This window comes from Topomyia yanbarensis, chromosome 2 (assembly GCF_030247195.1).
Source record: "Topomyia yanbarensis strain Yona2022 chromosome 2, ASM3024719v1, whole genome shotgun sequence".
NCBI lineage: Eukaryota > Metazoa > Arthropoda > Insecta > Diptera > Culicidae > Topomyia > Topomyia yanbarensis.
Window position 1 is genome coordinate 7,172,384 of NC_080671.1, and position 15,225 is coordinate 7,187,608.

The 15,225-nt window shown below is 43.1% G+C and overlaps 1 protein-coding gene and 1 long non-coding RNA gene across 2 annotated transcripts; both read right to left on the reverse strand.

Annotated features, from left to right (window-relative positions):
• Positions 1-214: 214 nt before the first annotated feature.
• On the reverse strand, positions 215-1,634 carry LOC131684541 (uncharacterized). The gene is made up of 3 exons (XR_009304662.1): positions 1,534-1,634; positions 1,296-1,475; positions 215-1,225 (listed from the first exon to the last, which is right to left on the reverse strand). It is a non-coding gene; the product is annotated as an uncharacterized LOC131684541 (long non-coding RNA).
• Positions 1,635-5,464: 3,830 nt separating this feature from the next.
• On the reverse strand, positions 5,465-13,959 carry LOC131681528 (fatty acid synthase-like). Its single transcript, XM_058962346.1, has 6 exons — positions 12,399-13,959; positions 10,374-12,338; positions 9,896-10,316; positions 7,689-9,836; positions 7,276-7,625; positions 5,465-7,218 (listed from the first exon to the last, which is right to left on the reverse strand). Exons 1-6 carry the CDS (start codon positions 12,830-12,832, stop codon positions 5,535-5,537), a joined length of 7,002 nt encoding a protein of 2,333 aa, XP_058818329.1. The 5' UTR covers positions 12,833-13,959; the 3' UTR covers positions 5,465-5,534.
• Positions 13,960-15,225: the final 1,266 nt, after the last annotated feature.

The following is a 15,225-nucleotide window of genomic DNA, read 5'->3' on the forward strand; positions in this document are numbered from 1 at the left end:
AGTTGTTTTTACAAATTTGCATCACCAACTTATAGGGTCTAGAGTATTTTTTTCAAAATCGAGCTAATTTTATTGTGCAAAAGGAAATCGCCGTATTTTTTTCAAAAAACTCTTCACCAATCTGAAACTTTTCACTGTATCTAAATAAAAAGTAATAAGAAGAGTTGCCAGACTCCTAACAAGTAGATTTAATAAGATTGAAAGACTTCTCACCTCATATTCCTGCGTTATGAACGAAACGAAAAGGTGGCAATGTGGTTGCCACTGCCTTATAAAGGGTTAACCTTGACGTGTCTGTCTTGGGCACAGTTCCCCTATATGTCTCCTTAGATTATCCGCACTAGTGCGTAACTAAATGCGTATCTATTATGACTACGCTAAACAATAATATTATATTTAGATACCCGGTTTCGCACCGGTGTAGCCCCTAGACTTGCTCAGGGTGGTGAAATTATGATTGGGTGGAGGAATTGGTAGCAGTCGCATATACGCTAGAGGGTACTCATTCATTGTGCGGGAGGGATCAACCAACACAGCACCGATGTTGCAACTCAAGTTTAGGCGGGCAAAGTGGAAACTCTCACTGTAAGTTGCTCACAAGCCCTGCACTGAACCAAAACTCTGTCAGACAAACAACGACGAGGGCTGATAACTCCTTTAGAGTTCGAAACCGAATATCAAAACTTGGAATGTACGTTGCCAATAATGACCAACTCTACCGTAACTAACTCCAGGTGCACTTTGTTAACATGATAATGGGTTTATTCCTATCTACTACATCTATCATTTCTTATTGTAGGGACGTCACTTAGTTTTTCTTTGATTTATGTTGGCGTTCTATGCTGCTCTCCGGAGAGGGTTCCCGGACGAATGTCAACTGCTCGTGGCGATTGATGCTCGTGCTGAATCTTGGCGTACCGTAGTGGGACTTCATTCAAGTTGGGTTTCCCTAGTGTAATCACAGCGACGGTGATGCGAAACGTTCAGCAGGCGGGTTGCTGTAGCCTCGCTGAGGTGAAATTAACCACATGGGGATGGGTCAAATTCCACGCGCCGATGCTCTCGTATTTGTACCGTCCTGAGAGCCGTGAATTTTCTGTCCGAGTTGAATCTAATTCGCAGTGGTAGAGGACGATGTCAGGAAGCTTCTTGGGTTATATTCGCTGTAAATAGAATGGCATGCGAACGTGGTCCTAACCCCAAGATATAAAGGTCCACTGGGAACCTAACCAACGGTATTAGCAATTATGCCACATTAGCCTTTAGCAGAATTTTATATAATTTTCATCAATTACCTTCTTATCGCTAAGTAGTTAAGTAGCTTTTAACAAATTGTGTGGTTTTAGAATAGAAATTTTAACTAAATATTAATTTCAATCAACAACTGTACATATTTTAACACTAACCCAACAATTTTACTATTTTAACACCGTATGCAGAACACTGCATTATTTTACTCCTAGACTCCAATTTAGCTACAATTAGAATTAACATTAGTAACACCGTACATCACATTTGCCTAAAAAACCTAACCTATATTAAATTTACAACCGTCGCGCACTTCCTACTTCGTTGAAATTCACGGACAGAAAGAAGGTTCAGTAACTTGGCTGAGCGTACTAAAGCGCGATCAGTGAGTCTGATTCGGAGAATTAACGAAATCACCCGAACTTTGACAAGGAATGTGTTTCCACTCAGCAGCCGTTATTTGGTCGCTTCACCCGTGGATTGTCCTAGGCGACTGATACCCTAACCCGCTGTGAACAAATACCGCTCTTGCTGGAATGGGACTGTGAGTACCTTCGGTGGTATTGAGAGAGGATTTGCTAGTCAAAATAAGGGTCGGACTTAGGGATTGGGAACTCACAAGCGAGTCTAAGGCGTGTAAACGATTTGTTTTCCTCCCGATTCAAACGTCAAAACGGCACAATACCAACGCAGTTGGATAAGTCTATAGTTTTCATCTCGTTTCACTGTCTTCCGCTTGGCGGAATTTGATGTGGGGTGAAAGCTTCATTTTCAGCATGTTTGTGCCACCTGGTGGTGAGTGGCTACATTGCCTGTGATGATAACTCCATAGAAAATCCTCCCGATTTTCCCACCGACTAAATCGGCTTGCGTCGGTACGATCGACCAATTAATCGGTCGATTGTTGCACCGACTCTTATGTGGGTTTAACCTCGGGTTTAATATGGGCGTCTGCCGACGCGACAGCCGACGAAATCTGTTGAAATCGGTCTATTTCAACCAATTAAATCGATCGACTAGTTGATCATTTGAAACTGGAACCAGATTTAAACAGATTAAATCTGGCGATTAATATGGTTACGAAAATTGTTTACTGACGAAACCCAACTTAGTCGGTTAATTAATCGGTCGACCCCGAAGCACCCGATTTCGTCGGTCGACTGGGAAATTTATGAACTGTCAAATTTTCTATGGGGAAGTTATAGGTATGGCGAATTCTCTGAGGTAACGACGCTGAATTCCTCTGGATAAAGACTCGACACGTCAATCGTTTGTTTACCATTTATCTGTCAGTGTCATTCCAATCGAGCACGAGACCTGTCAATGTCATTCCAATCGAGCAGAAGACTTGTCAAATGCTGCAATCTGAAGAAGGAATTTTGGAAAGTATTGTGATAGTGAATTAAAATATTTTGAATAAATTTCTGAATCGAATCTCTAAGGCAAGATAAAACATATAACGTTTATCATTACGGTTCGTTCTAAAAGTTGCTTCAACCATTGCAGCTATCTGCAATGTTGTAATTTTCTGGTAAACCTAAGAGGAGAGACGACAACAGGCTTCTTGCTCTTCTTAATTTTCTGTACTAGGCCCTGCCGTAATTCTAAAGACAACAAGCGTTCATCGTTGCCAGATTCCTTTTGTATGCTTTTCACAATTGCTGCAAATAAATGTACCTCGAATATCGGCCATCAACCAAGAAGTCACAATACTAGCTTCATTTAAAAATTGAATTTTGTTTTTATTCGCGTCTCTCTTAACAATACACGTAGTTATATCGTCATTCAGGATATCTATTCAATTTGCACAAAATGTTGCTGTGTATGAAAAGTAGCCAGAATAGATTCAGCAACACTGTTTTTCATCCCGTTTGAAAATATAATGAACGCTCTTGACTTGCAAAACGACCAATCAGAAGCTGGTTCAATATTGAGGTTAGGACTGGATCAAATTAGCTACGCGATTGTCTTCTCTTCTCTTAGCTGGTAAACCACAGAATCGGACCCATTCCGCACGAAGGTTGTAGTTACCGGGAAGCGAAAAAAAACCAATATTTTTAAAACCGGCGGTAGTTTTATTGGTACAAAACTTCACACAGCACTTCATGATGAAAAAATTATCGACGTTGCAACTCTGCGGTAACTGTAGTATAGAGTCAACTGAAGTTAACACTGTGACAGTGGTGCTAGTTTGTAGAAAATAATGTTGCCAAACCATTTTATTTAATTGGGATAAGATGGCGAGTCTTTATTCAGTAATTCAGCGTCTTTACTCAGAGGGTGATTAGGTTTCGAATGATTACTGCTGGCTGATAATAGGGTCGTCTTTTGCAGGCTAACTTTTGATAAGCCTATTTGGTCCGATCCTGATTATTTTTTTTTTTTGCGACTCTTCTTCAGGACTCGCCCTAAGAAGAGTCTCATCCGGGCAAACAAACCTTGGCGTGCAGTCTTCCTAAGGGAAGTGGCGCATAAACTGCACGCTTGCTAGGGATCGACCAGGGCTGGCTACAAATTGGCGCCCAACTGCAGGATTTTTCGAAGATTATTTGGAGAATATTGTTGAAGTTATGATTGTTTTCGTTATTTATTACCTTTCTTATGTATATATTTAATCTAGGTTCATATTTGTAATTTATGTAGTATTTAGGGTAATGAAACATATTTTGGAGACCGTTTATTTTTGGAGAAATATCATCAGGCATATTACTTGGAGAAAATCCATTGAGGATACGGAAATATTTGAGGGTTTCAAGGAATATTTGTGTGATGTTGTCGTTGTATGTGAACATTTTTTTTAAAATAAGGCTGTATATACCTTTCTTATTTTTTGTACATTTTCTATATAATTTATTAATTTATACACATTCAAATATATACTGAAATGGCTTCAAAGTTTCCGAGAGCCGACTTCGGTCGAGTATCAAGCATAATCGATGGTTTGAGAAGGGAGTGGGATAAGGGTCCAGATGAAAGGTGTATTTCTCGTTTGCTTTGGGTTCCATGCACTCGACTCATACGATGAGTCTCCACTGTCTTCGGTATATTCAATCAAAACCTCGCCTCCTGATTCAAACTCAACGAGCGCTTTAGAAGGTGACATCTACGAAAGACCAATCTGCTTCAATGAATTTTCCAATATCTCTCGTTAGAGGACACTAGAAAGTTGGCAGACATCTTGGAGCAATAGAGAGTTGGGACGGTGGCTACATTCTATCATCCCGAAGGTATCAACGAAACCTTGGTTCAGAGGAATGGATGGGGGTCGGGATTTCATTCGTGTGATGTCTCAGCTCATGTCCAATCACTACACGTTCGACGCTCATCACCGACGCTCGCAAATAGCGGTATCTGCGCTTGTGGCGACGGTTACCACGATATCGAACATATTGTCTGGGCATGCGCCGACTACTGTTCTGCCAGATCTCAACTATTGGATTTCCTTCGGGACCGAGGAAGATCACCTAAATGTCCCGGTTCGAGATGCACTGGCAAGTCGCGATCTCCTCTGTATGTCCCTCGTATACACCTTCTATAAAAACCGTCAATGTATGGATTTAACTGCCTCAATTATTTTTCCTATCATTCTCAGAAGTGCCTTCTTCCGCCTGTACCGTACACTAACGATGGTTTGATGCGACTTCAAGCTAACACGAAACATCTCTTGTCTATTGAACCAATAAACACGGGACCTACAGCACAAACATCACACACGCAACGTGGTGTGTTGCTGCTCCGCGTCTTCAACGGGTTTTGACAGTTCTCCCAGGGGATCTGAGCCTTAAGCGATTTCCACAAATACAGGATCGGATAAGTAATGATCACGTTATAGTATGAAGTCCAGATGAAGTTGATCACTACAATTGTCAGCCCCGCACCCTTCAGTAGGGGAACTATGTTAAACACTGTCACACATCCCGTCCCGGAAAATTGTCCCAGACACACTTCAAGAAAAAACAACGGAATCCGCTCCGCCGCCACTTCTGTAGCAAAGATACGGAAACCGCCAGACATTCCCGATTCCGATTACGTAACCCATGCACGACAAAATAAACTCCGTTTTAGAAGCCCAGCTTCCTCTCGGATTTACAGACGCCATGCTACTCACACGATACAAAACCATCAACTGATTAACGACCAGAGCCGTGCGTTCGAGTCACTCTTCTTCAATAGGATAATTTGTTCGGAAATAAGGTTCAACTAGAACAATCTGCCCTGCATTTTACTAACGTTTATTGACGCTGTGTCACAGCGCCGTAGGAAAAATATATAACATTCGATCCCAGCTACAGTATAAAGTTATTTATAATTTCCACGAGTGCAGGATTTTCCAACATTGTGATGTGACTTCCCTCGATGGTGTGCAACGTTATCGATCCCGTCGTACAGTTGGACAGTCCGTAATCGCTTTCGATATCCGCAAAGGAAACATCCGTCGGCCGAACTAAAGTGATCGGCAAATTCAGCGGTTGATCTTCTTCCAGATCCAACTGAGCGGTCATTCGTATTCTCCGCAGCAAAGCCTTCGCCATCTTACGAGTATAGTTGGGAGAGTACACATGTTGATCATTTGCCAAATCGATCAATTTATCGATTCCCTCGTCGAACGAAGGTGTCTGCATAATAGAGAGTATTTTCTCAACCGGTTGATTCGGGATTACAAATGAAATAATGAGAAACATGAGTTTCTTCTGGAACTCTTCCGGATTATCTCCCATTTGCTGCAAGACTAGAAGTTTCATGAATTTCGGAGCTCCGTCCAGCAGCAGAAGTTTTCCGTGCATTCCTCTAGCCCGTAGACGCTTGGCGACCTCCACTGTTATCAAGGAACCGAATGAATATCCTACAATCGCATAACTGTCGTGGAAACTGAACACGTCGCATAGTTCCTCGATCACACAGTCAACCATGTCCGGAATACTATCGCATTCCAAGGTACTCATTAACTGTAGGATGAAGACCGGTGTATTCAGTTTCTCAGCGATCGTATACCACACATTACCGGCCACACCCTCAAGACCGGGAATTATTAGAACTGGGCGACCTTCGTCTTGGACACCGGAGGATGGCAAACGAAGAATCGTCGTATCGCTATTTGTTTCATCGCCCAAATTTCTTAGCAACATTTGCACACCAACCACAACCTCAACTTTTCCCTTACTGTCCTTGTCCAACTCATCCTGCTTCCTCTGTTCATCCAACTTCAACAACTTCAAAAAAGTCAACGTTCGCAACTCCTGGGTAGAAAGCACCAATTCAAAGTCTCTCTCGAGAACCTGCTTGATCTCCACCGCCATCAACGAATCCATTCCGATATCAGCCAAGGTGCTCTCCATTGAAACGGACTTCAACTCTCGAATGCTCATTATGTTCATAACTGCTTCGATGATGTTCTTCGAAGCACCTCCGACCCGTTTCTCCGCTACCACCATACTTGCCACGATCGGTTCCTCACAGGTCAGTAATCGATCTAGCTCTTGCAGACACGAAGAAATTCTCTGCTGCAGCGTTCCACCAATCTCCATGTCCACCCTATCTTCTGCCATGTCGGCAACTAATCCTACCTCTCCGATCGCTCCCCACTGTATTGCCTTCGCCGGTAACCCCTGAGCATGTCTTCGTTCGATAATTCGCTCCATGATAGAATTCGCCATACCGTAGTTACTCTGGCCGGCATTTCCTCGACCACAGGAAACACTGGAGAACACTACAAACTGCTTCAACTGCGGACACAGCTCCCGGCTAACCACATCCAAATATTCGGTAGCATTCGCTTTGGGAGCAAAGCACTCACCGTACATCTCCGGTGTCTGATTATCTAGAATAGCGTCACGCAGTTGAACAGCTAGGTTGTATATAGCCGACACTGTTCCGAGTTCGGAAGCTTTCCGCAGCAACATACGGCAACCGTCCAGGGTAGCGATATTTGCGGTGCACACCAGTACTTGAACTCCATAGTTTCTCCACATCCTGGAAAGGCATTCGATTTTAGATAGTGATGTTAGTTTAGTCAGCTATTCAACTCACTTGATTCTGTATTCCTGGTAGGATTTTGTTATACCTCTGCTTGAGCTTAAAACTACTCTGCGGCAGCCTCTGATAATCAACCAATCGGCCAACTCCAACCCAAATCCACCCAGTCCTCCAATGACGACATGTACCTGCTCCGGGTTACAGTAAACTCTCGGAACATACTGAATCGGAAGTGTGTCCAGATCGGTTTCATTTTCTCGTATCTTCAACAAAATTTTCCCCATATGTTTTCCACTGGCCAGAAAACGCATGGCCTGCTCTACATCAACCGCATCAAAGACGGTTCGGTTCAATGGTCTTACTATACCGCTACCCAGGAAACGTATCATTCGTTGATGGTAAGCCTAGAAAGATATAATGTTAGTTGTTTTTTTTATAGAACAGCGGAACTTAAATTAAGATCTTACTAATTTATAGTCTCGACTCTCGTTGAACATCAGATCGAGCATAACACTCGTGAATGTTAGACCTTTCTGCATCACACTCATTGCTATCTTGGAGTTCCTGGCCATATCGTATTTTCCAATTTCCAAGAAATGACCCCCCTTCCCTAGACAACGTATCGAAGCTTGCAGTTTCTCCTCAGCTAGCGAATTCAGCACGTAGTCGACACCCTTACCATTGGTTCTGATTTTAATCATCTGCTCGAATGAAGTATCTCTGGAATTACCGATGTTTTCCCTCTTCAACTCAGGAAATTTTTCCAGTAAAAACTGCTTCTTCTCCTCCGTACTAACCGTGGTAAATACCTTCAATCCTTCAGCAAGTGCCACCTGTATCGCTGCCTGTCCAACACCTCCACTGCCGGCGTGAATCAGAACAGATTTACCCTTCTGAATCTGGATGCACATGTAAAAAGCAATGCAAACAGTTCCATAAACAACGGGAATCGTGCAGGCTTCCTCCATTGTCCACCCATCCGGTACCGGATAAGTCAGTAAGGGATCACAGTTGACCAACGTAGCCAATCCTCCACCAGAAGTGATTCCCATCACTCTCCTACCGTCCTCTAGAACTCCTGCAAACTCGCATCCCAACTCACATTCCTCATCCAATCGCTTAGAAGCGAGGACATCCGAGGACAATCTACCCGTCGCGACCATTACATCTCGGAAATTCAACGCACTATAAACCACACGAACTTTGTTCGACACACTAGAACATTCATTCATGGGCCCTGTAAACCACATCATCGAGGATAAGTCACCCTTCACTAAACCGTTCGCATAGCAGTGATTGGTCACGGATTCCGTTTTCCTAGCATTTGTCAACAGCGCATGACGGTAACTACCCCATTTCCCATGTTTGAACACGTTCACCGCCAAACCCAAATTAAGCTGATTCTGGTAGAAAGGATCATTCAATGCAAACGGAGGTGCGTTAGAGTCATCCACGAAAACACAGCGAACATTTTGAAGCTTTGGTTCTTTCCGAATGCAATTGACAAGTCCGATGATACCCGATATCGAATCGTTTTGAGCGTACAAAATAACCGGCCGAAACTTGACGGCTTTCTTCAGTTCTGTTAACCAGCTGAATTCCTTCATCTGTACCTGTATTGCTGCGGGAGTTTCGCTCAACGAACGGCTGTTGCACTGAAGCAGAATGAATGTTTCTTCCTGATCTATGCGAAACGTAGCAATAAGATTAAATTCACTTGGTGGCCGAAAAGCATTCGTGTCAAACTTGGCAGCTTCTCGGATCAGTAGAAATCCAACATCTACCAGGCAAGATTTAGCGTCCTTTAGAAAACTAGCTTCAGTCAGTTTGTTGTCCGAGATTAGAAACAGTGAGTTTGTTTGATCGGATAATTTCTCATTCTTAAGAACAGCATTGTTCACTTCTATTGGTTTTGCTGTGAGTAATGTTAAGCTGGACTGAACCAAGGGTAGATCAGCGATAGCTTCTCCGAATAGATGACTCAAAACTGGAAGTCCATCACTGTGCACTTCAGTTACCGCAACAGACAGCATCGGTACATTTTCCAAGGCCAACTGAACACACATCCTGATCGCTTCCAGGGAAGAAACCGGGCCATCAGACCTATACGGAATGAACTGATATGTTTCCAGTATCGGCACACCGGGAGGATTTCTTCGTCCAATGATATTGACTCGGGGATTCGAAATGACAATCCCACCACAAACTGAAACGTTGGTTCTGGTGCAGCATCTAACGTCTAAATATTCCCGCCCCTGATCATCTTTCTTCAGCGCCTGTAGATGATCTTTCGGGCATATTACAACTTTTTCGATTGCCGTTGGAACCATCAACGAACGCGTGTCTACAGCGACAATTCCGACCTGTAGAATACAGTCCATCAACGCTACCCAGCTACCTTTCCACTCGATTTTAGCCTCGGATCCATCGACCCTAGTTTCCAGGACCGATTTAAACAATCCAGAATAGTGATAACCTCGCAGACGAAGTTCTTTGTAGAAATCTCTAGTCTGCATCATTGTTGCCGTAGACACCTCTTCAATAATTTCTTCCTTGGCAGACGAATCGTGACTTCGTGCATATCCTGTCACCACTGCAGTGACTCCTTCCAATATCTACAAAATAAAAAAAAAAGTTTAAGGGTAACCGTACTCAATTCGTTCGAACGTTATACCTCGAAGTATCCGGATGCAGCTTGATACGATACGATCAGATTAACCGTTTGACCCTTGGCGATTGTAGTGGCCCGTAGAAACTGCAAGTCCTCAAACTCAATGGAAAAGTGAAGCAGTTCACAGTGGGAAAGATGTGCCAATAGATCCCAAACCAGCAGCAGATAACCGGTTGCCGGGAACAGCACGCGCCCGTCGATGCTATGGCCTACAATGTATTTGTAGTCCTCATCGGTCAGCGTAATTTTAAAGTCCAGAATATTGGACTTGCTTGTCTCGTCCCAACCGTAGCGAACAACGTGCGCATCCTCGCGGTGATCCCAACGAAGCAGTGGTGAAATCATGGTCGTTCCACGTGAAACCGGAAACTGAACCGCCGGATAGAGTTTGGCAATCTGAAGGTTCTGCGTGATGAGATGTAAGCTGAAAGAAATCATAGTAAGCCGTGTCGTTACACTTATCTCAAAACTATTGTCTTACCGCCCAATTCTGCTAAGCAACCGGTTAACAGCGTCTGAAGAGTCCAGGCCTCGCGGAAGATAATTCGATTTGTAATTTAATATATTCAGCACCTTTTCGCAAGATTGGGAACTACCGAGTTCCAAAATGTGAGCGTTCTTGGGAATCCGATCCAGAAGATTAACAATGGAGACTGAATTATGCAGTTTCGGTGTATGAAAAATAGACGATGGTTGTGATAGCCTAGCGTTGAACCATTTCGATGTCGGAATAACCGCACGTGACAATACAGTATTCATGGTCTGGCGCAGTTTATTGGATATTGATGATTCTATTGGAGGTTCAGAACTAAGGATTGTAAAGGCCAGCTCTTCCGCTACATAACCAGCAGAATTTAACTGGCGAATTTGTTCGAACGCGGTCTGATTAGAAGCAGCAATAACACCGAATCCAGACGAGGCATTCTTAACCATGCCCTTCAGAATAACTTGATCTAGCTTATTATTTATTTTTACGAAGATGCTGCAGTCGCCTACTGCCTTGCTCTCCGTGTACACCAGGCCATGCCAAAAAACTACTCGAATGACCTGTTCCAAACTCAGATTACGATCTAGATAAGCACAGGTAAATTGACCCACGGAGTGTCCCCCATAAAAATCAAACTTTACTCCAATCGAGTTCAATAAATCGACGAGAGCCAGCTGAAGCACAACCGTTCCGACCATACTGTTCAAAATGGGTTCTTTACCAGTGTGTTTCTTAAACATGTCAAATTTTAAAGTTTGAAAAACTCCATGACACTTAGCCAAAGTTGCCTCAACTTGAGTAAATTGTCTCAACTCCTCCAGCTCCAGTCGCCATCGACGATTGATTCCGCCGAAAATCGCCACCAATGGTAGTGGTTCCAGCTGAATTCTTGCAATGTTCGACTCATGCAAAATCGCTGGCTTTTCCCCGTTCTTTCGATAAATGCCGTAACCACGGTAACGATGTCCAGGTATCGCCTGCTTTTGAATGTTGTACAGTAGAGCAATAAACTCACTATCCAAGGGACGTTCCGCAATATCTCGAAGCATTACTTCAACGGCCTCCTTTGTTCTTCCTGACCACACCACGAGCCTTGGAAGCTCGTCCGCTGGTAAACCGAGCTGCTTCTTCTCTTTAGAATTTCTGAACAACAAAGCATGCGCATTTGCTCCACCGAAACCAAACGAATTGATGCCAACAAGTGGACCAGGTAACGGAGTCACTTCATCTACCACCTTCAATCGTCCCTCGACCAACGAAAGAATGGATGGTTTATTTTCTTCAAAATTAATATTGGGAGGAATCAAACCGTTCTCCAAGGTAATAATGCACTTTGCTATAGAACACACTCCCGCGGCTGCCTCCGAGTGTCCAATGCTGGATTTCACAGATCCCACCAACAATGGACCGGTTCGTCCTGTACAATAAACCTTATCCAACGCATCGCACTCCTCCGGATCTCCGACCATCGTACCGGTACTGTGGGCTTCAACATAATTCACTTTTATCGGGTTGATACCTACTTCACTGTAGAATTCAGATAACAACTGTTGCTGTACAACCCCAGATGGATAGGTGATCCCTTCGGACTTGAAACCATCGCAATTAGTCTTCGAATGAAGCAGGTGACCGTAGACACGCTTGGCGTCTTTGGCTTTTTGTAGAAATACAGAACACGCAGCTTCTGCGCGCGTATAACCGGAACCTTTTTTGTCGAACGGTCTGCAATATCCGTCCTTCGCCAACACTCCCAGTAGCGCAAATTGGTACGTAATAAACGGATGCAGAGTCAGGTTACTTCCCATCACTATAGCAGCATCGCACTCCCCATTTTTGATACTCCTGTACGCAATATCCAGTGCGTACATCGAACTACTGCAAGCCGTGTCCATCACCATCGAAGGTCCTCTGAAATCCATTGTGTAAGACACCCGATTCGCAAGCTGGGATTTTGCACTCCTAAAATCAATATTCGAATTAGAACCCGTCTATCATCCATCCACCATCACTCATTCTCACCCCAGCACACCTAGGCCATCCGGTGGGCACGAAACATAGTACATCCGTACTTCGGTCTCCGAGAAACACAAACCGCTGAAAACACCCGTTCGCGAACCACGCAAACTCTCCGGATTCACTCCGGCATCCAGTATCGCTTCGTACGTGTGCTCGATCAACATCCGCTGCTGCGGATCCATCGTATCGCGTTGCCGTCGATCGTAACCGAAAAACTCCCGATCAAACTTGGTCAAATTGTTAATCTTACCGGCGCGCCGCGGTACATCCGGCATCGTGTGCTTGAACCGTACCTCCGAATCGTCCACTAAATCTCGCTTCTCGTACAGATTACGCGCCAGCTCTCCCAAGTTGTCCGATTGCGGAAACCGACCGGAGATTCCCGATATCACAATACTCTCATCGGAGCCAACCGGTAGAATTTTGGGCGAAGGCATTTTCCTGGTTCACAACGACACGGTGCGATTGTAACTAATTGATTAAGTGACGGTAATTTGGCACCGGTCAATTTATAGTCAAGTTCAGAAAGCACGTGATGATCTGCAACGGTGACCCGAAGGTGCAACAGACAATTTAAAATTTTAATTTCACCATCGCCGGTCCCAGACAGGCTGAACTCCGGTGCAGTTTGTGCCGTTAGACATGGGTGCAATGTTCGATGATAGCCGTCTGGGTGCTTAGAACAGTTTAAGTTCATCACTTTTTCTTCAAGTTATCTGATTTTGAAGCTCGGGGACCTTGTTTGTACTTAGTCGCTTCGAAGTCAGTTACGTTTTTTAGATCAAACGAAAGAAAAAGCTTGAAAAATCTCACTGGAGATGAATTGTTTCTTATCCGTCTGTCGAAACCACTAGAGGAACTGAGGGTAGGATTTTGCTGATGTCATAATTTGTAATTTGTAATTTGTAGTTTTATTGCGTACGAAAAACTGTTAGTTTACACTGTACATCAGGTCAAGGAAAGGTAGTTTTGGTTAGAGTTAACAACATTAAGAGCGAAAGAGAACTAAAAATCATTTCAAGCGATGACTGCTTATGCAAAACTTGTAATTTATGTAGTAAATATACCATTGGCAATATCAATTAGTTGTTCACTTTAACTAACATTGAATATTTAATTTAAATCATCATAATCAACATATCCGTCACAGAATAATCTGGCTGTTTTGATGTTTGCTTGAGCTTGAGCCGCCATTCTTCAGACTTCCTCCAGTTGAGCAACTTCGTTCATCTTCCTGCACACAGCCTGCCGTAACGTCGACTACCTTTTCTAGGTTCTAAGAAATTCACAGTTACAATTACGGACACCCCGCAGGCAACTGCAAGTCTGGTTTCAGAAAGCTGGTCTTTTACCGGATAGAGCTTCATTTGCATACGCAAATTAATCAATCGAATTAATCAACACTGTCCATCTTACTTGTTGACTTGTTTTTTAGAACGAAGGCCTTTAGAGTTAGATTGTCGAAATGCGAGAACAATTCGGCAAAAAAATGTTTTTGTTTTTACAGTAAACCTTACAATCAGAGATTCAAAAATTAAATCCGCTGTAAGACGCACTCTTTCAATATTTTTTTTTTATAATTGACGGTTGTTGAATTAGATAAGCGAAGTGTCACTGTAGGAATCTAGTACGCTGTTAGGTTCATTTTCCGCTGTTCCGCATGTACAGTGCTGTACGGATCAGCTGTTTCCTAGGTAGTTGGTTTATGAAACGGAGCAATAAAATTCAGTAGTTCTTGACCGTCGAACAGTGAACATCGCCTAGAAGAAAATTGGAATTAAAGTGCTGTGAAATAAAATCTCACCTTTTTTGTGTGATCCAAACTTCTGTTACGGCCGATTTCTTCACTTATCTGAAAACTAGTTTTCAGTCAAAACCGGTTTTCGTGTGGTTTTCGTGAAAACCGGTTTTGGAAAAAAATGAAAACTATTCACATTTCTTCACCAAGTTTTCGATTGTAGTCGCAGGTTTCGTGAATTCCAAAACCGGTTTTAATGAAAACCAGTTTTAGCGTACAAAACGGTTTTGAAAGCTGTGAACATACTCCAATCTTACGATTTTGACATTAATCAAACCTCAGGCCAAAACATTTGCAGTCTGCTTGTATTTTCGGTAATATCGGTCTGCTAATTTATTTGTTTCCGGTTCAAGGAAGGCAAAGTACGTATATTTTTATCTCATTTAATTCAATATAAATGAACTGTATTTTTATACACAGGTAATGGTAAAACGCAAACTTGAGATAGATAGTGGTGATAGCAAACCACAAAGGAAGCAATCGACTCCATGGACTCAAGACGAGATCGAAACTTTGTGCGACTTAATTTTAAAGCATGGAACTGGTGCAATTTTAAATAAAAGGACAAATGCGGGTACTAAGGAACAAAGAGAACACGAGTGGAAAACTATTGAAGCGGACTTTCAGGCTATGACAAGCGTAAAATGTACTATTTTAGCTACGCGATATGTTCTAATTATTTTTTTCTTTTCTAGAACAAACGTAACATGCAAACATTGAAAGCCCGATTCAAGCGAGTTATGTATGAGTTGCGCATGTATTCGGCATGGACTCGGCGAAACAACATCCAAACGGGCGGTGGTTTGCCTACACCGATGCCAAAAGAGCTACACATTGAAATGACTGGGTCACTGATGTCTTTGCATAGCCATTATGGCTCAGCATATTTTAATGGCCTGATGTCATATGATTGTGATAGCACTGATAATGTGGACAGATCGCGACAAACAAAATTAAACGAAAACGCGTCATCAGCAAGGGAGAACAGCGATACTTCTCAGCGAGCTTCACCGAGGCCAACACCGTACATAG